Here is a 20,576-nt window from a genome sequence, read left to right on the forward strand (position 1 = left end):
AAACAACAGACTGGTTCCAAATAGGAAAAGGAGTACGTCAAGGCTATATATTGTCACCCTGCTTATTTAACTTATATGCAGAGTACATCATGAGAAACACTGGACTGGAAGAAGCACAAGCTGGAATCAAGATTGCTGGGAGAAATATCAATAACCTCAGATATGCAGATGACATCACCCTTATGGCAGAAAGTGAAGAGGAACTAAAGAGCCTCTTGATGAAAGTGAAAGAAGGGAGTGAACAAGTTGGCTTAAAGCTCAGCATTCAGAAAACTAAGATCATGGCATCCGGTCCCATCACTTCATGGGAAATAGATGGGGAAACATGGCATCTGGTCCCATCACTTCATAGGAAATAGATGGGGAAGCAGTGGCAATAGTGGCTGACTTTATTTTTGGGGCTCCAAAATCACTGCAGATGGTGACTGCAGCCATGAAATTAAAGGACGTTTACAGTTTAAATTTTGCATTGTATAATTTCAGTTTTTGAAAACTTCTCATTTTCTATCTTAATCTTTGTACAAATATACTTTATATCTAATAAACAGTGTATTTTGATCAGGAAAAAAAATAAAAAATAAAAAATAAAGGACGTTTACTCCTTGGAAGGAAAGTTATGACCAACCTAGACAGCATATGAAAAAGCAGAGACGTTACTTTGCCAACAAATGTCCGTCTGGTCCAGGCTATGGTTTTTACAGTGGTCATGTATGGATGTGAGATTTGGACTGTGAAGAAAGCTGAGCACCAAATAATTGGTGCTTTTGGACTGTGGTGTTGGAGAAGACTCTTGAGAGTCCCTTGGACTGCAAGGAGATCCAACCAGTCCATCCTAAAGGAGATCAGTCCTGGGTGTTCATTGGAAGGACTGATGCTGAAGCTGAAACTCCAATACTTTGGCCACCTGATGCGAAGAGCCGTCTCATGGAAAAGACCCTGATGCTGGGAGGGATTGGGGGCAAAAGGAGCAGGAGGTGGCAGAGGACAAGATGGCTGGATGGCATCACTGACTCAGTGGGCATGAGTTGGTCCAACCCCAGAGATAGAGGGGAGGACAGAGGAACTTGGCGTGCTGCCATCTATGGATCACAAAGAGTTGGAGGCGACACAGCAACTGAACAACAGCCACAAGCCCCAGAATGTGACCTTTAAGTTTCTTGCGTTCGGAAAAGTATTCCTTTGTGGTCACACGTGGAGTCTGTTTTTGTAAACATTTCACAAACCTAAGGGAGAGGCTACTTTAAGTGTGAGGGATGCTGGATTCTGCAGATATTGTATCAGCTTTACTGACTCTATTATCTAATTCCTGTATCCTAACTGGTGCTCTTATTTAATTCCTGGATCCTATCTGGTGAATTAGAATGCTGAAGAGTGAACACAGGAGTGCCAAGGTCACCCATTACTGCTGTATTTGCCTGAAATTCTCCCAGTATTTATTATCTCCTCAGTATGTTACTTGCTGGCCACATATTCCTAACACACCATTAATTTCGCCTTTTACATTACATAGTATTCCTCTTAATTCGACACACTTGACCCCAAACACCGCCTCATCTGAGGTCAACTGCAGATTCCGCTTTTTGTTCTCCTTCCTCTGTTTCCTGGGCCCTCATCTCTATGTCCAACTTTCGTCACCCTGTTATCGTAGACAGAGTGGAGCTGGGTTTAGTTTATTTCTCAGCCCCGCTTAGCTGCCTGTCCTTTGGTGGGAAAGCTCAGTCCACACGATAGCATCCTTGGTTCTGCTCCCTTCAGTTTCGTGTCCATGCCTCATCACGCACGGACCGCTCCTGCCCACCCGATCCCCATGTCCTGGTCTGCTCAGGGTGTAGCCCCTGCTTCCCCCGCTCCCCCGCTCCCTTTTGTCTGCAAGTCCTCACTCAGGGATCCCTCCCTTCCACGGTCCCCGTGCCCATGGCCATCCCTTGAAGACGTGTCCGAGTACTTCCCACGCCGAGAGGTTTCCTCCCCGTCTCCCTGACAGCAACCACGCCCCGGGAGACGGGTGGAATGCTGGCTCCGATGATCGGATCCCTACTTCTAAACGGAATAACTCTGAACACAGAGCGGGCCGAAGGGGAGACAGAACAGAAGCCACAGAGAGAGGCTGGATGAGGAAGTCACGGGGTCAGAGACGCTGGAGGCCATTGCGATGGTGACAGATGACGGAATCACAGATGTGTTTTGGAAATCAAATTCTAACTGAAAAAAATAAAGTAGCTCAGCCACCACCTGTAAACTGCTCCATCCCAGGCTCTTCCCTCCAGGCGACACCTCTCCTGACCTCCAGACACCTCGTGGCTTTTTCCTTTTTACAGTTTTTGTTTACTTATTCTTGGCTGTGCTGGGTCTTCATTTCTGTGCGTGTGCTCTCTCTGGTTGCGGCGAGCGGGTCTCCTCTCTATTGCAGAGCATGGGCTCTAGTGTGTGCGGGCTTCAGAAGCTGTGGCGTGAAGGCTTGGCTGCCTCACGGCATGTGGGATCTTCCCAGACCAGGGATTGAGCCTGTGTCCCCTTCATTAGCAGGCAGACTCTTATCCACTGGGCCACCAGGGAAGCCCCTCACAGCTTCTTGCACATCTTTGTTCAATGACCCCTGGATGCTCTAAGCACCAATCCAGATTCTCCCCCACCGCACCAAATCTGTTATGTTCCTGGCAAAGGACGTCACCACGGACCCGACTCTCTAACCTGAACCCTAGCGGTCACTGCAGGACGCTGCTCATAACTCACACATCAAGCCTACCTCCTCCAGGTTCTGAAAACCCATTCTCTCTCTCCCCAACTCCACTGTCCTCCTCTCCCGTGGACGGCCTCCTCCTCGCGCCCAAGCAGCTGTTCTCCTCTTCCGCGGTCACTTCCTCTCCTGCTGCTGTCCACCCCCATCTACTCATCACCCTGCAGCCGGGAGAGGCCGGAGAGTTCAGAGCGGACCACGCACCGCCCTGCTTCAGCCCTCTGCGGCAGCACCTTCAGTGTAACACCCCACGCTCCGCTGTGTGCCGGCATTATCTCAGACAGACCCCGACCGAGACCAGCCTACCGAGCCAGCAGAGCCTGTGAGACTCCTGGACGGTGTCACGGAGCCCAGAGGCAGGACCGAGGCCAGAACCAGGCACTCAGGTGTCCGCCAAGCCCGCCGGCCCCTCCCAGCCCTGCCTGTCTGGACACAGCAGCTTCAGCCACCGCTCCAGCCACAGGCCTCCTGGTTTCTGCGTGGCCTGAGGCTGTGATCTCCAGCGTAAAACCCCGAAGGACCGCGCGGTCCGGTGACGGCAGGGGCCCACCTCAGACCCACAGGGGCCGCCCTCACGGCTGGCCTGAGAGGAGCAGCGATGCTCGGAATCGGGCGCTCAGTGTCGGCGGCTCTCAGAGCAGGGTCGTGCGGGGCGGGGGAGGCGGCGCTGCAGGGCAGACAGGCCGTGAACCGCTCTCTGCCCATCAGAACCCCCGAGCGTCCCCTGCCTGCTGTCCCCCGCCGAGCCTTCCTGAGTCGTCCGCCTTCCACCGTGCATCTGTCGTGACCGTCTTCACGCAGGGCCTCAAAAAGGCTGCCGCTGCCCGTCGAGTCCACTGTCCTCCGCGGACCCTTCCCCTGCCCTCCAGCTCCGCCGCTGAGTCTGCGGGAAGTCCCTGCGCCCCCCGACGTCCCCCGCACCAGGGCCCCGGCGGCCCCACGAGAGGGCAGAGCGCGCTCCTTCTGAGCCCTGGGGCTCCTCGCTGCCGCACGCGCTCCGGGCAGAAAGCCTCCTGACCTCGCTCCCCAGCGCCTGGGCCGGCCGCCAGGAGGCCGTCAACGGCTTAGAAGGTTGCCTTTTTCTGCGGCGGTTTCCGTTCGCAGCAACTTCTTTCTGCGCCTCTAAGAGCTGCGGTGGTTCACGACTCCATTTTATATTTAACTAATGGCTCTTAATCTGAGCACAGCACGTGGACATCTCCATGGCAACACGCCCTAGGACAGAGGAGGTGACCTTACTGGCGGCCTCAAGACCCCGCGCGGGTCCGGCCAGCGAGTCTCCCTGCCGCGGAGCCTGGACGCACGCGGAGGCGGGCCGACTGGCGTGCGCCCCTGGCTTCCAGCCCCTACACGGGCCTCCTGATCCCCTAAACCCGAGGGCCGTCCCTCAGCCTCCTGACCCTCCCCAGACTGTGATGGGTTCTATTCAAATCGCATTTGAATACCAAGTAGTTGCCAGGTCTTTCAGATTTAGAAATTAATAAAATACAGATTCTACTCTTAAGAGATCTGTAATACAGTGTGAAAAGCCTTCTCTTAGCATTCACTACGGGGCTGGGTCATTTGACCCTAAACCCCCAAAAGGCAACCCAAAAGTGCTTGTGGAATAAGTGAACTGTTTAATTCTGAGAGCAAAAGCAGATGCCCGGAGGAACAGGGAAACGGGCACTTCCTTCTGTCCAGACACCTGCGGACAGCATCGCAGCAGAAGGGATGCCCTGGGGGCGCTGACCAGGGGGCAGCAGGCCGTCCAACCGGGGAGCAGCGTGTGCAGAGGACGTCCAAGGAGATGGAAGGTCCAGGACACAGTGAGAAACAGCCCCACAGGATGGGGACCCCAGCCGCAAGGCTGCGTGCAGACACCACAGCCAAAGGCATGCTCAGGCTGGACTGGGGGTGGCTGAGCAGCCGTGACGCGCAGGTCACAGGGTGGACCCGCTGCCGTGGGGCAGGAAACGTCCCCCACCACCTGCCACCATCCTGACAACGTGTCAATCTAAATACATTTGCATTATGTCAACAGTGCAATTTTTCACTGAAAAAGCATTTTCGGGAATGAATTTCACCAAATCTATGTAACCCCGTGCTCAGTTTTCTAAACAAAGTAGTTTTGTTTTCATTTCTGCTTTTTCCCCCCTCCCAAAAGATTCTCACTAGGGTTAACTCTCTTGCAGGGAGTGTTTGGGGAGGTGCGTCTGTCTACAGTTTTATCAGAGCTTCTGACACTGGGGGTTTCCTCTGGAGCCATTTTTCCCACATTAAATTTTGTAAATGTCAGTCGCTCAGTCACGTCTGATTCTTTGCGACCCCATGGACGGTAGCCTGCCAGGCTCCTCTGTCCATGGGATTTCCCAAACAAGAATACTGGAGTGGGTTGCCATTTCCTCCTCCAGGGGATCTTCCCAACCCAGGGATCGATCCTGGGCCTCCCACATTGCAGGCAGATTTTTACCGTCTGAGCCACCAGGGAAGGCCAGCATGTGCAAAGATGACTCCGTTCTCATCCCCTGTAATATTTCATTATTACCACGTGGCTGCTCTGGGTCTTCTTCGCGGTGCGTGGGCTCCTTGCTGGAACACAGTCTCTCGTTGCCCCGCTCAGACTTGGTTGTTACCCATGGCTTGTGGGACCTCAGTTCCCCGACCAGGGATCGAACCCGGAACTTCTGCACTGGAAGACGGATTCTTAAGCACTGGACGACCAGGGAGGTCCCTATCCACTTTTAGACAGTAATAGCTACCATTCTTGAGTTTTTCTTTGACTACTAATGCTATTTAGAAATGTGTTGTTTAATCTCCAAATATTGTGGGATTTTCTAGCTATCTGTTTGTGACTTCTAGTTTAGTGCTCTGAGAGCATAATTTACGTTCTATTAAATGGATTAAGGTGTGTTTTATGTCTCATAGTCTGCATAGCTATTGCAGCAAGACAAGAAGAGTAAATAAATGCATACAGTTTGGGAAGGAAGAAATAAAACTCCATTTGTTCACAGATGATGTGGTTATCGGTAAAGAAAATCCCAAAGAATCACTTAACCAACTGAAACTAGTAAGTGATTATAGTGAGGCTGCAGGATTCAAGATCAACATATAAAAGTCAGCTGCTTTTGGGACTTCCCTGGAGGTCAAGTGCTTAAGCCTTTGCCTTCCAATGCAGGGGGTACAGTTTCGATCCCTAGTTGGGAAAGTAATATCAGATATGCCTTGGGGCCAAAAAACCAAAACATAAAACAGAAGCAGTGTCCTAACAAATTCAATGATGACTTTTAAAAATGGGTCTGATTAAAAAAAAAACTTTAAAAGTCCAGTAGTTTCCAGTATCCAACACTGAACAAGAGGAATTTGATATTTAAAACACAGTATCTTTTGCATTAGCACCAAAGAAAAGGAGAATAAGTATTTCATAACAGATCGAACAAAACATGTACATGACCCAGCAGAAAAGTACACAACTCTTATGTAAGAAACCAGAGAAGATCTAAATAAATGGAGAGATATTTCATGTTCATAGATTCGTTGTTCAGTTGCTCAGTCGTGTCTGACTCTTTGCGACCCCATGGACTGCAGCACACCAGGCCTCCCTGTCCTTCACCATCTCCTGGAGCTTGCTCAAACTCATGTCCATTGACTCTGTGATGCCATCCAACCATCTCGTCCTCTGTCCTCCCCTTCTCCTGCCTTAAACCTTTCCCAGCATCAGGGTCTTTTCCAATGAGTCAGCTCTTCGCATCAGGTGGCCAACATAGTGGAGCTTCAGCTTCAGTATCAGTCCTTCCAATGAACACCCAGGACTGATCTCCTTTAGGATTGACTGGTTTGATCTCCTTGCAGTCCAAGGGACTCTCAAAAGTCTTCTCTGACACCACAGTTCAAAAGCATCAATTCTTTGACGCTCAGCTTTCTTTATGGTCCAACTCTCACATCCATACATGACCACTGGAAAAAACCATAGCTTTGATTAGACAGACCTTTGTCGGCAAAGTGATGTCTCTAACCTGTTCATGGATGGGAAGACTTAATATTGTTAAGATGTCAGCTCTCTCCAACATGATCTACAGATTCAACACAATCCCAACCAAAATCCCAGCAAGTCATTATATGGATATCAACAAACTGACTTTAAAGTTCGTATTATTCTGTATCATACAGTTGTACGAGCATATTCACTGCAATGCTGTATTTAATAGTAGGACTACTAAATATTTAAATACCTGGTGTGGAAAGGTAGTCAATTATGAAAAATCAACAAAATTCTATACCACAAAGCGGTTAAGAAGCATGAGATAACTCCTTATGTAGTGATCTAGAAATACGATCCACAATAAAAATTTAGGGAAAAAATTAAGGCATAGATCAGAGTATGCAGGACACAGCCAGGTGGGAGAACTGACCCGGAGCCTGCGTGCATGCACGGAGAGACAGCCTCTGGAAGGGAGCAGACGGTGTGTCTGGATTAGCCTTCTGTGGCTGCAACAAGTTACCACAAACGGGGGTTTGGGGGGTCTTGGCACGGCAGAAGTGGATGGCCTCCGCCTCTGGAGGCCAGGAGTGTGGGATCAGGGGGCTGGCAGGGCTTCGCCCCGCCTGAAGCGCTCGAGGAGGGTCCCCGCCGCCCCTGCCTCTGGGGGCTCAGGGTACGCCTTGTCTGCTGTCTGCCCCGCAGTCCTCACACGGGCTCTTTCTTCCGTGGCCTCTCTGTGTCTCCTAAAAGGATGCTGGTTACCGGCTTCAGAGCCTACCCTCAATCCAGGTCTGACTTCTCATCTCGAGATCCTTCATCAGACCTGCAAAGACTCTCTCTCCAGATAAGGTCACATGACAGAGGCCCCAGGGGTTAAGGTGTGGACACAGACTCTGCAGCCATCATTCACCCCCACACAGTGGAGTCCGAAGAACTCTCCTCCTCTGATTTTTCGAATCCAACCCCCTTCCCTGTGACCACTGCGCTTCGGCACATGCCCCCGGCTGGCCACCTGCTCTCAGCACGGGTCTATCCCCGAGTGAGAGTCCTTTCTGCAGCGGCCTGCCCCGTGCCCCGTAGCACGGGTCTCTCCCCGAGTGAGAGTCCTGCACTGGCCTGCCCTGTGCCCCGTAGCACGGGTCTCTCCCCGAGTGAGAGTCCTTTCTGCACTGGACTGCCCCGTGCCCCGTAGCACGGGTCTCTCTCCCCGAGTGAGAGTCCTTTCTGCAGTGACCTGCCCCGTGCCCCGTAGCACGGGTCTCTCTCTGGGTGAGAGTCCTTTCTGCACTGGCCTGCCCCGTGCCCCGTAGCACGGGTCTCTCCCCGGGTGAGAGTCCTTTCTGCAGCGGCCTGCCCCGTGCCCCGTAGCACGGGTCTCTCCCCAGGTGAGAGTCCTTTCTGCAGCGGCCTGCCCCGTGCCCCGTAGCACGGGTCTCTCCCCAGGTGAGAGTCCTTTCTGCAGCGGCCTGCCCCGTGCCCCGTAGCACGGGTCTCTCCCCAGGTGAGAGTCCTTTCTGCAGCGGCCTGCCCCGTGCCCCGTAGCACGGGTCTCTCCCCAGGTGAGAGTCCTTTCTGCACTGGCCTGCCCCATGCCCCGTAGCACGGGTCTCTCCCCGGGTGAGAGTCCTTTCTGCAGCGGCCTGCCCCGTGCCCCGTAGCACGGGTCTCTCTCTGGGTGAGAGTCCTTTCTGCACTGGCCTGCCCCGTGCCCCGTAGCACGGGTCTCTCCCGGGTGAGAGTCCTTTCTGCAGTGACCTGCCCCGTGCCCCGTAGCACGGGTCTCTCCCCAGGTGAGAGTCCTTTCTGCACTGGCCTGCCCCGTGCCCCGTAGCACGGGTCTCTCCCGGGTGAGAGTCCTTTCTGCAGCGGCCTGCCCCGTGCCCCGTAGCACGGGTCTCTCTCCCCGAGTGAGAGTCCTTTCTGCACTGGCCTGCCCCGTGCCCCGTAGCACGGGTCTCCCCCCGGGTGAGAGTCCTTTCTGCAGTGGCCTGCCCCGTGCCCCGTGCCCGGTGCAGCAGCCAGGAGGGTCGTTCTCAAGAGTCCGCTCAGGTGTGACGTCACTGCCCAAGCCCCTCTGAGAGCCCCCACCCCACGCAGAATGAAAGGTGAACTCGCCCGTGGCCTCGGCTCCTAAGCGTCCTTGCCCCGCCTCCCGGCTCGCTGTCCAAATACTCCAAGCCTGTGCTCCCTCATCCCCTCTGCCCAGAATTCCTCCTCCCCACACAGCTTCAGGTCAGATCTCTATCTGCTGTCCCCTCACTACGAAAGCTGACACTGTCATTTCCCTGCACCCGCCCTCCATCGCCAGGTCAGCAAACCACAACCCACGATCTGACGCTGGTTCATATAATAACGCTTTGCTGGAACCCAGCCTCGCTGACTCATCGAAGCATCACCAGTGATTGCTTCTGAGCGATGGATGCAGAGCTGCCGAGCAGCACAGACACCTCACGGCCCCCGAGCCCGGGACGCGGACCACCGGGCCGGCCCCTTCCCGGGCGAGCAGCCCGCCGCGGCCCGCCCCGTGGGCTCTCACCGCTGCTGGCCTGGCTGCGCCTCCTGCCTCCACCCCCCAGGGCCGGCTCTGGGAGGTCGTCAAAGTCCCGGAGCAACAGGACGTGTTGACAAACCCCCCAGGAGGACGGTGCAGGCAGAGGCCACGGCCGCCTCTGGGGACAGCTGGGTGCTGGTGGGGAGACGGCGGACTCTTCTACCCACCCTCTAACACCCCTTCCTCTCACACCAGGGGCATGTGTGACTACGAACATAAAAAACTTTAAAAATGTCAGTAGAGAATTATTCACACGAAAAGCATGGCAGTTACCTTCTAAATCAAAGTTATATGGAAAGACAGGCGATCAGATACACTACCTGGTCTTTGAGAAAACAGCAGGTACAAAGTTAATGTGCTGAAGACCAACGACTGATTTAACCAGCAACATGGATGCCTGGGTTGGGCTGGGAAAACGAGGTGCGGAAGGGTGGAAAGAGCCCCACCTCCATCTGTTACAGCAGCGAGCAGTTAACCACTAAGGTGAAATGATGCAAAAGCATAATTTACTCAATAAAATACTTATTAACATAGAGGCAATTGCAGAAAAGAGAAAAAGAAAAAACAGGTCAAGAGTTAGAACTGTTTTCTTTGAGGGCCAGAACCACAGAAATCAAAAAACTAGATTTTTTTTTTTAAATTTATTTGGCTGCACTGGGTCTCGGTTGTGAATTGCAGGATCTTAGTTCCCTGCCCGGGGGGTCCAACCCAGGCCCCCTGCATTGGGGGCACAGTCTTCACCACTGGACCGCCAGGGAAGTCCCCCCGCTCCTTTTTTTTTTTTAACACAAGCCTTTTGGTACTACTTAATTTTTTTAACCACTCACAGAACGGGTACTCAAAGGCTAACAAGCAGGAAGCGCGCCTGCAGCCCAGGCCCGGCCCGCCCCGCGCGCCTGCTCCCTCTGCGGCCGGCCGGCCACTCCCACCCGGCGGCGGGCAGCGCTAACCCTTACAGCTGAGGAAGGCCGGTGTGCTGCTGGCGGGAAGCGCGCTCCCCGGAACCCCGCAGGGGGTGCTTTTGCTCAGAGCCGCCCCGACGCAGCCGAGCAAGACTGGACGCCGGGGACGCGGCGCGGGGGGGGGACGCTCAGACGGTCGAGACAGACATAGCCGCGCGGCGCGGCACACGCGCGTCCGCAGGCTTCCCGGCTGCTGGCCCGGCTGACCCGCGGAGGCCCAGGGCAGCGCCGGGCCAGGCCCCAGTTTACAGAAGTCCTCCCCGCGCCGAGGCGGAGTGGTTTCCGAGTCCCCCACATGAGCTCCTAGTCACAACCCCACCGGCGGACCAAACCCCAGCGCTTCTCGTGTTTTCTCACCGGCCGCAAGCTGTCTCCTTGGAAGCCCCACTCAGGAGGACCGTTTCTCCTACCCGCCCACTGGCCGTCCAGACCTTCCCTCCAGCTGGTCACACCTGTGTGGGAGCTAACTCATCTCGCTGGCTGCTGCATTTGCCTTGCTGCTGAAACCCTGTCTCATAAAAGTTAGGGCAAACTGAAGGGGAAACAATGGAAACAGTGACAGACTTTATCTTGGGGGCTCTAAAATCACTGCAGATGATGACTGCAGCCATGAAATTACAAGACGCTTGCTCCTTGGAAGAGAAGTTATGACCAAGCTAGACAGCATATTAAAGAGCAGAAACATTACTTTGTCAACAAAGGTCTGTCAAGTCAAGGCTATGGTTTTTCCAGTGGTCAGGTATGGATGTGAGAGTTGGAGTATAAACAAAGCTGAGCGCCGAAGAATTGATGCTTTTGAACTGTGGTGTTGGAGAAGACTCTTGAGAGTCCCTTGGACTGCAAGGAGATCCAACCAGTCAATTCTAAAGGAAATCAACACTGAACATTCATTAGAAGAACTGATGCTGAAGCTGAAGCTCCAATACTTCGGCAATCTGATGTGAAAAACTGACTCACTGGAAAAGACCCTGATGCTGGGCAGGAGGAGAAGGGGACGACAGAGGATGAGATGGTTGGATGGCATCAGCGACTCAATGGACATGAGTTTGAGCACGCTCAGGGAGTTGGTAATGGACAGGGAGGCCTGGCGTGCTGCAGTCCATGGGGTCGCAAAGAGTCAGACATGACTGAGTGACTGAACTGAACACCCCTTTATCAGTTTTAGAAATCTGGATTTTTTTTTTTAAGAACAAAATATATTTTAATCTCCTCTGACTAAAAACTGTCAGAAACAAACTCAGTCTAATATTTTTATTGTTTTAACACAGATATGCTAGTAACCAGGTGATCTCATTTCCAAAATGTGGACTAAGAATTGTAACTTAAGGAAAAACCTGAGATATACAAAATGGAAGTATTTTTACCAAAATTAGATATTTTCCCTCATGGAAAAAAGTTAGAAAAGGTCACATGGTTTTGGGAAAAAACACCCAGCTTTCCCCTTGTGATCAGCTGGGAGCACTGGTCTCCCCTGGGCCCAGGCACTTAAACCATGGCAACAAGGCAGAACACTCGCTGGATCCAGAACCTCACACCGAACACTACCTACAGATATTTACTTTAATAACTGAGAGCAAAGAGAACCTTTTTCCAAATGAAGTCTTCCTTCAGAACAATTTTTCCCAAAATGTTTAATACAGTGATTTTCTGTTTCTAGAGAAGACCAGACTTTTCCCAGCCCTTCCCACGTGAACAGAAACACCACCCTCCAGCCCCCACCCAAGAGGCAAGCACCCAGACGGAGCGGCCCTGCAGCGCGGCACAGCCAGGGTTCGCGGGGGGCCGGGCCGGCCCTCTAGGAGCTGAGCACGATCAGCTTGTGGAGCTGGTACAGGAAGGTGTTCTTGCCCCTGCTGCTCTCCCGGTCTGCCTGCTCCATCACCAGCTTCGGATCGACCTGTCGGGGCAAAAGGGCCAGTCAGGCTCTGCAACAGCGCTTTTCTAGACATAAAGTAAAACAAAGTTATACACATACACAGACCTCATGTGTGTGTGTACAGAATGCGTAGGAAGCATGCTTCAATTTCCCAAGAATATTTATAGAATGCTTCTCTACTCTCACAACACCAAATACTATACATGTGCTATGCCATCTTTCAATTTGTCTTAATGATACAGTAACCTTTACTCAGAAATCTCCCTCACATTCTTTTATATAAACATGAACAGCAACTTCACAGAGGCATTAGAGCATGTCTAAGTTTTCTGAACGGCTTCCTAACTAAGTCTTGCTATTAGCTTCACACCCCCACGGAGGCTGTGGCAGAGGTGGCCGGCGCACCCTCCACATCCCTCCCCGTGGGCAGAGCTCGTGCAGGTGACAGAGCGGCTCCAGTGACCGGTGCTCAGCGCTCTAACAGGGGAACCCCGTGATGGGGCACATGGACAGCAGGGACATTGCAGCAGAAGTAACCGTCAGACCTGGAGTAGAAAACACCGTCTGCAGGGGCAGCGTCTCACTTCCCCTGCCAAAGGGATGAGGAACCAGCGCCCCAGTTGGTTTATTTATAAAGACAGCCTTGGCTCTAGGATTATTGCTATTCAATCACTAAGTCACGTCCGATTCTTTGCGACCCCATGGACTGCAGCACACAGGCTCCCCTGTCCTCCACTATTTCTCGGAGTTTGCTCAAAGTCACATCCATTAAGTCAGCAACGCCATCCAACCATCTCATCCTCTGCCGTCCCCTTCTTCTGCCCTCAATCATTCCAAGCATCAGGGTCTTTTCCAATGACTCAGCTCTTCAAATCAAGTGGCCACAGTATTAGAGGTTCAGCATCAGTCCTTCCAATAAATATTCAGGGTTGATTTCCTTTAGGATTGACTGGTCTGATCTCCTTGCTGTCCAACTACCTTTTCTAGCACAATTCAAAAGCATCAGTTCTTTAGCACTCAGAAAGTCTGAGTGCTTCCTTAAGTCTCACATCCATACATGACTACTGGAAAAACCACAGCTTTAACTAGATGGACCTTTGCTGGCAAAGTGGTATCTCTGCTTTTTAATATGCTGTCTAGGTTTGTCATAGCTTTTCTTCCAAGGAGCAAGTGTCTTTTAATTTTGTGGTTGCAGTCACTGTCTGCAATGACTTTGGAGTCCAAGAAAATAAAGTCTCCCACTGTTTCCACTTTTCCTCCATCTATCTGCCATTTAGTGTTGGGACCAGATACCATGATCTTAGTTTTCTGAATGTTGAGTTTTAAATCAGTCTCCTCTTTCACTTTCATTAAAAGGCTCTTTAGTTTTTCTTTGCCTTCTGCCATAAGGGTGGTGTCATTTGCATATCTGAGGTTGCTATTTCTCTCGACAATTCAATCGACAATTGATTCCAGCTTGTGCTTTACCCATCCTAGCATTTCACATGATGGATTCTGCATGTGAGTTAACTAAGCAGGGTGACAATATATAGCTTTGACGTACTCCTTACCCAATCTGGAACAAGTCCGTTGTTCCATGTCCAGTTCTAACTGTTGCTTCTTAACCTGCATACAGGTTTCTCAGGGGACAGATAAGGTGATCTGGTATTCCCATCTCTTTAAGAATTTTCCATAGTTTGTTGTGAAGTCAAAGGGCTTCCCTTGTGGTTCAGCTGGTAAAGAACCTGGGTTTGACCCCTGAGTTGGGAAGATCTCCTGGAGAAGGGAAAGGCTACCCATTCCAGTATTCTGGCCTCGAGAATTCCATGGACTGTATAGTTCATGGAGTTGCAAACAGTCAGACATGACTGAGTGACTTACACTTCACTTCACACAGTCAAAGGCTTTAGTGTAGTCAATGAAGAAGTAGATGTTTTCCGGAATTCCCCTTTTTCTATGATCCAACAGATGTTGGCAATTTGATCTCTGGTTCCTCTGCCTTTTCTAAATCTAGCTTGTGCATGTGGAAGTTCTTGGTTCACATACTGTTGAAGCCTAGTTTGGAGAATTTTGAACATTACTTTGCTAGCGTGTGAGGTGAGTGCAATTGTGGGGTAGTTTGAGCATTTTCTGGCATTGTCTTTCTTTGGGACTGGAATGAAAAGTGACCTTTTCCAGTCCTGTGGCCACTGCTGAGTTTTCCAAATTTGCTGGCATATTGAGTGCAGCGCTTTCACAACATCATCTTTTAGGATTTTAAATAGCTCAACTGGAATTCCATCATCTCCACTAGCTTTGTTTATAGTGATGCTTCCTAAGGCTCACATTTCCAGGATGTCTGGCTCTAGGTGAGTGATCACAGCATCATGGTCATTAAGATCTTTTTTGTACAGTTCTGTGTATTCCTGCTACCTCTTCTTAATATCTTCTGCTTCTGTTAGGTCCAGACCATTTCTGTCCATTTACTGTGTCCATCTTTGCATGAAATGTTCCCTTCATATCTCGAATTTTCCTGACGAGATCTCTGTCCTTCCCACTCTTGTTTTCCTCTATTTCTTTGCACTGTTCCCTTAGGAAGGCTTCCTCACCTCTCCCTGCTACTCTCTGGGACTCTGCAGTCAGTCGGGCATATCTTCCCCTTTCTTGTTTGCCTTTGATGTCTCTTCTTTTCTCTTGGCTCTAGGATTAGAGCTTAAAATTCCTCCCTGGGCTCCTTTCCTGAAATCACATTTTATTCTCTTCTCTAAATCTCATGGGCAGGAAATGTCATGGTGCCCAGTGTGGGCCCCGCCACACTTCACAAGCGCTGTGGGCCAAACCGTGTCGTCCAGACCCCCAGTTGTAACAGTGTTAGGAGGCAGGCCTTTGGGCAGTAGTCGGGTTAGACAAGGTGAGGGGGAGGCTCTCACGATGGATCAGTGCCCTTGCAGGAAGAGACCCCAGAGAGCATGCCGCCCACTCTCTGCCACGCAAGGGCACAGTGAGAAGGTGGATGTCTCCAAGTGGGAGGAAAGCCCTCGGCAGAACCCCGCCATGCCGGGACCCTCAGCACCCACGTCCAGCCTCTAACACTGTCACAAAATAAACTGCTGCTGCTGTTCCTACCCAATGGGTGGCACATCGTTATGACAACCAGAGAAGACTAAAACAGCCACAAACGTACCCTAAGTGCTCGTCCAGACATTCATACCTGTTTTATCTAGAAGTAAAGGATGATTAGCCTGGGGTCTAACTTTTCACATACAGTATACTATCCAGAGGGCTTCCTGCCAATGCAGGAGACTCGAGTTCAATCCCTGGGTCAGGAAGACCCCTGGAAGAGAAATGGCAACCCACTCCAGTATCTTGCTGGGAAAACTCCATGGACAGAGCAGCCTGGAGGGCTACGGTTCATGGGGTTGCAAAGAGTCGGACGTGAATGAGTGACCGAGCGACGCCCTACGCAGCAGCGGCAGGCTGCCTGCAGCCCCGCCACATGACTGACAGCACTGCCCACCCTGCCGGCCACCGCTGCTCTCCCGCCTGCTCCACCCTGAGGCCCTCCTGCAGGCAGGTGGCCCGCACGGCCTCAGGCTTCTCGCTTACCTGATTCCACTCATATGGCTTCTCATGCCACTTGGGAACAACCTTCTCTCTTGGTTTCAACTGGCAGAACAGACTAAAATTTTAAAAAAGAGAGTTTAAGTCATCTTAATTTTATGTTCGTAACTGAAAACACTACTATGATATTTAAAAAGAGATTTAAATTCTATGTCCTTTCTCTCAGAATTATAACTCCAGTAAGTTTTTTTAAAGGTCAAAATTTATGTAATTGTGATCAGAGAATATTTTAATGCACTATACATTCAAAAGGGTTTCCCTGATTGTTCAGTTGGTAAAGAATCTGCCTGCAATGCAGGAGACCCCAGTTCAATTCCTGGGTCGGGAAGATCCACTGGAGAAGGGATAGGCTACCCACTCCAGTATTCTTGGGCTTCCCTTGTGGCTCAGCTGGTAAAGAATCTGTCTGCAGTGCGGGAGACCTGGGTTTGATCCCTGGGTTGGGAAGATCCCCTGGAGAAGGGCAAGGCTGCCCACTGCAGTATTCTGGCCTGGAGAATTCCATGGGGTCATAAGGAGTCAGACACAACTGAGTGACTGACTCTCACTTTCATGCATTCAGAAGCAAGAGAGAATGGCACGGCCTGTTAAGGCTGACCGCTGTGCACTGTTCCCCTGGAACCAGCGCAGGCCACTCCATCACCCAACATCTCTGCGTCACTGAGTCAAGTTCTGGGAGCGTGTATACCATTTACTCTTAAGCAGCTGTGACAAGCTGGAAATGTCAAAAGGCTGAGATAGAGAATTCTAGCAATAAGAGAATAAAGAAGTTTGCAAATCTTCTTGCACCTCCGTCCTCCCCAACAACTATAAAACTAAACACGATTGTTCAAGGAACACATCTGAAGGCTCTGGATGTTAACCAAAAGCAAAGAAGTTCAGAAGCATTCATTCAAGAAAAACTGCTGAACTCCAGGCAGCAAGAGTGGAGTCTGCGGAGTTCGAGCCTGGGGCTGCTCCCACCCACCTTCATGCCCACCCTAGCAGCTCACCCTGCTCCCAGCCACACTCACACCCTCCCCAGCAGCTCGACCTGGCGCTCCAGGGTTCCAGGGGAGCTGGCCATGAGAACAGGCTTCCTCATGGCCAGACTGACTTCACCTGGTCTGAAGCAGAGGGTGAAGCCTCACGCCTGGCAGCACTGTCAGACGAGTGCAGGAGGAAATAAACAGAGAAAGCCCCAGCTCTGCGAGCCTTTGGCCTTGGTCCTGCTTGGGGCCAGCGCAGACCAGCAGACCCCCCGGAAATACCCGAGGGAGGCAGAGGCCAGCGGGGCTCCCAGACGACCCCTCGGTGATGGAGAAGCCGCACACACAGGTGCAGAGGAGCCCCACGAAGGCCCAAGCCTGCCACAGGGCCCTGGGGAAAATACAAGGCAGAGAAGAGTTTAACACTGCCTGAGCCCTAGAGGTACTGCCAATCCACACACAGACCCACCAGCACAGGGCAGAAACCTTAGTGACTCAGGGGTCCAAGCACAACTTCTGATTCATCAAAGGCTGAGCACTAAGCAATGCAGACACAAGGACAACCCCTAACCAGCCAGGCTGAAAAATAAAAGGAAAATTAAAAAAAAAAACACACAAGTATCAGTGGCCTTACAACATGGTAGGGAAACCCATTCTGCAGAATTCTGCAGGGAATAATCAAAATCCTACATATATACTACATTACCTAAAATACTTAATTTTTAGCAAAATATATGAGAAACAGGAACGTGTGACCCATACTCAGGAATAAAACAGAGAACAGGCAACAGAAGCTGACTGAGTGGGCTCAGATGTGGGTTTAGCAGGTAAGACTTCAAAGAGGCCACTGCAAGCACATACAAGGAATTAAAGCAAACCATGTTTAAAGAAACAGAGGAAAACATGATGATAATGACTCAAAGGTAATCTCACTAAAAGTTTAAAACTATACACAAGAGCCAAAGGGAAATTTTAGAATTGAAAGGTACAATAACAGAAATGAAGTCCTTACAGGAGACCAGAATCCGCAGGAGTGAGACGGAAGCAGAGAGTCAGTGAACTTAAGGACAGAGCAACAGACGTCACCTAACTGAACAACAGGCAGGAGGAGGACGCAGAAGAATGCTCAGAGCCTCCGAGACCAGCGGGACGACTTCAGCTGTACACAAACACACGTGCGATGGGAGTCCCCAAGGAGAGAGCAGGAGTAGGGCAGAAAGAAGGTTTCTAAAAATTCAAAGATGCAAATAGGTTATAAGTAAGAGGACAGGAAAAGATATGTCATGAAAACAGTAACCAAACCAAGCAGAATAGCTGTATCAGGCAAAATAGACCTTTAAACAAGAAGTATTATCAGAATAGAGATTTCATAATAATAAAAGAGCTAATACCTCAGAAAGATACAACAATTACAAATGTAAACAAGTCTAATAGAGCCCCAAAAGACATAAAGGAAAACTGACAGAGTTGAGAAGAGAAATACTTCCCCTTCAATAATTAGAAATTTTAATACACCAGTTTCGATTTTCACAAAACTAGAAAGAAAATCAGCAAGCATAGTGAATCCTAGAACACCACCCACCATTGACCCACCCAGCATCTACAGAGAACCCCACCCAACAATGCATATATTCTTCTCAAGTGAACACGGAACACTTTCCAGGAAAGACTGTGTGCCAGGCCATAAAGCAAGTCTCGATACATTTTAAAAGAAATTATGAAAGACTGAAGTCATTCATTTCAGTATATGACCTACACACACAAAAAAGACCTACAACAGAAATACATTATATATTAACAACTTAAAATATTTGGAAAATCTCAAAAAATATTTGAAAATTAAACAGTATGCTTCTAAATAATGCAAAGAAAAAATCACAAAGAAAACTAGAGAATACTTTTAAAAGAATTAAAATCAAAATACAACTGATCAAAAAGTACGGGATACAGCAAAAACAGTAATGGAGGGAATTTTAAACATTTAAATGTAACAGAAAAGAAATTCTCAAAATAATAATCAAAGCTTCTAAGTTACGAAATTGGAAAAAGAGCAAGTTAGGCCCAAAGCAACCAGAAGCAAGGGAATAATTACAATGAGAGTAAACATCAATGATACAGAAAAGATAAACATTAGGGGGGAAAATCAACGAAACCAAAAGTTAGTTCTTTGAAGAGATCAATAGAATTGATAAACTTTAGATAAGCTAACCAAGAAAAAAGAGAGACGATACACACAAAAACCCAAAGCAAGAAAGGGAGACGTGATTGCCGACTGCGCAGAGAAAAGGGCTCCTGGAGAAGATTCTGAACAACGGCATGCCAACTAGTTCATTTAAATGAACTGAACAAAATTCTTAGGACACGAATTATCAAAACTGACTTAAAAAAAATAGAAAATCTGAATCAACCTAAAACACAAGAAATTGAAGTAGTAATTTAAAATCTCCCCACAAAGAGAAGTCCAAGTTCAGATATTTCATTGGTAAACTCTATCAAATATTTAAAGAGATAATATCAATCCTATACAAACTCTTTCTGAAAACAGTGTGTCAGGAAACACTTCCTAACTCGTTCTATGAAGCCAGTGCCACTCTGATACCAAATCCAACAAAGAAATCACTGGAAACTTCAGACCAGTGAGTGACCCTCATAAACAGAGAGGGAAAACCCTAACAACAGAAACAGCAAAAGAGTTATCCAAAGAATTACACACTATGTGGAATTCATCCCAAGAATGCAAACCTAGTTATAACACCCAAAAGGCAATTAATATAATACACTATATAAACTTTAAAAAACACACTTTTCTCACAGACACAAAAAAGGCATCGGCACAATGTGACACTGTTCCCCGATAAAAGCTGCCAGCAAACTGGGAACAGAAAGGCACTCCTTCGACCTGATAGAGCGCCTCTACAGAAAGCGCACGGCTAGCAGCACCACACTCAGCGAATGACAAGGCTTCTTCCTAAAACTGGGACCGAGGCAAGGACACGTGCTCTCATCACCTCTGTTTAACAACATGCTGAGGGTTCTAACCAGCGAATAAAACGGAGAAAGGAGAAAAAAATTAGGAGCATACAGATTGGAAAGGAAGAGTAAAACTGTCTTTACTCATAGATATAATCCTGTATGTAGGAAATCCTAAAGAATCTACAAGAACGACTAGCACTATTTAATAAGGTCACAGGATATAAGACCAGTGTATAAAAATCAACTGTTCATTTGTAGCAATGAATAATGCAAAAATAAAATTATTTAAACTCACAATAGCATCAAAAAAACAAAAATATTCAGAAATAATTTTAAAAGCGCAAGCCCTGCACACTGAAAACCATAGAAGCGCTGAGTGAAGCTGAGGGTCTAACGGACGTCCCACCCGGGTGACCCAGCGGCTCGGCACTGCCAAGATGGCGGCTCTCCTCACGCTCATCAGTGAAGCTGAGGGTCTAACGGACGTCCCACCGGGTGTGGGCCCCGCAGCTCGGCACTGCCAAGATGGCGGCTCTCCTCACGCTCATCAGTGAAGCTGAGGGTCTAACGGACGTCCCACCGGGTGTGGGCCCAGCAGCTCGGCACTGCCAAGATGGCGGCTCTCCTCACGCTCATCAGTGAAGCTGAGGGTCTAACGGACGTCCCACCGGGTGTGGGCCCCGCAGCTCGGCACTGCCAAGATGGCGGCTCTCCTCACGCTCATCAGTGAAGCTGAGGGTCTAACGGACGTCCCACCGGGTGTGGGCCCCGCAGCTCGGCACTGCCAAGATGGCGGCTCTCCTCACGCTCATCAGTGAAGCTGAGGGTCTAACGGACGTCCCACCGGGTGTGGGCCCTGCAGCTCGGCACTGCCAAGATGGCGGCTCTCCTCACGCTCATCAGTGAAGCTGAGGGTCTAACGGACGTCCCACCGGGTGTGGGCCCAGCAGCTCGGCACTGCCAAGATGG

General features: G+C 50.0%; 1 protein-coding gene across 5 annotated transcripts in view; it reads right to left on the reverse strand.

The window, feature by feature from the left end:
- Nucleotides 1-11,448: 11,448 nt before the first annotated feature.
- Nucleotides 11,449-20,576, reverse strand: part of TDRD9 (tudor domain containing 9) — a 103,360-nt gene continuing 94,232 nt past the window's right edge. For 4 of the 5 annotated variants that reach the window (XM_020911862.2, XM_070477726.1, XM_020911860.2 and 1 more), the window contains 2 exons: nucleotides 15,652-15,724; nucleotides 11,449-12,108 (listed from right to left, as the gene is read on the reverse strand). In XM_020911862.2, coding sequence (XP_020767521.2) covers nucleotides 12,007-12,108; nucleotides 15,652-15,724 — 175 coding nt within the window. In that variant the 3' untranslated portion in view covers nucleotides 11,449-12,006. The remainder of the gene's footprint in view (nucleotides 12,109-15,651; nucleotides 15,725-20,576) is intronic. The other variant, XR_011491718.1, reaches the window with a different exon arrangement.

The sequence above is a fragment of the Odocoileus virginianus genome, chromosome 16, assembly GCF_023699985.2.
Source record: "Odocoileus virginianus isolate 20LAN1187 ecotype Illinois chromosome 16, Ovbor_1.2, whole genome shotgun sequence".
In the NCBI taxonomy this organism is placed as follows: Eukaryota; Metazoa; Chordata; class Mammalia; order Artiodactyla; family Cervidae; genus Odocoileus; species Odocoileus virginianus.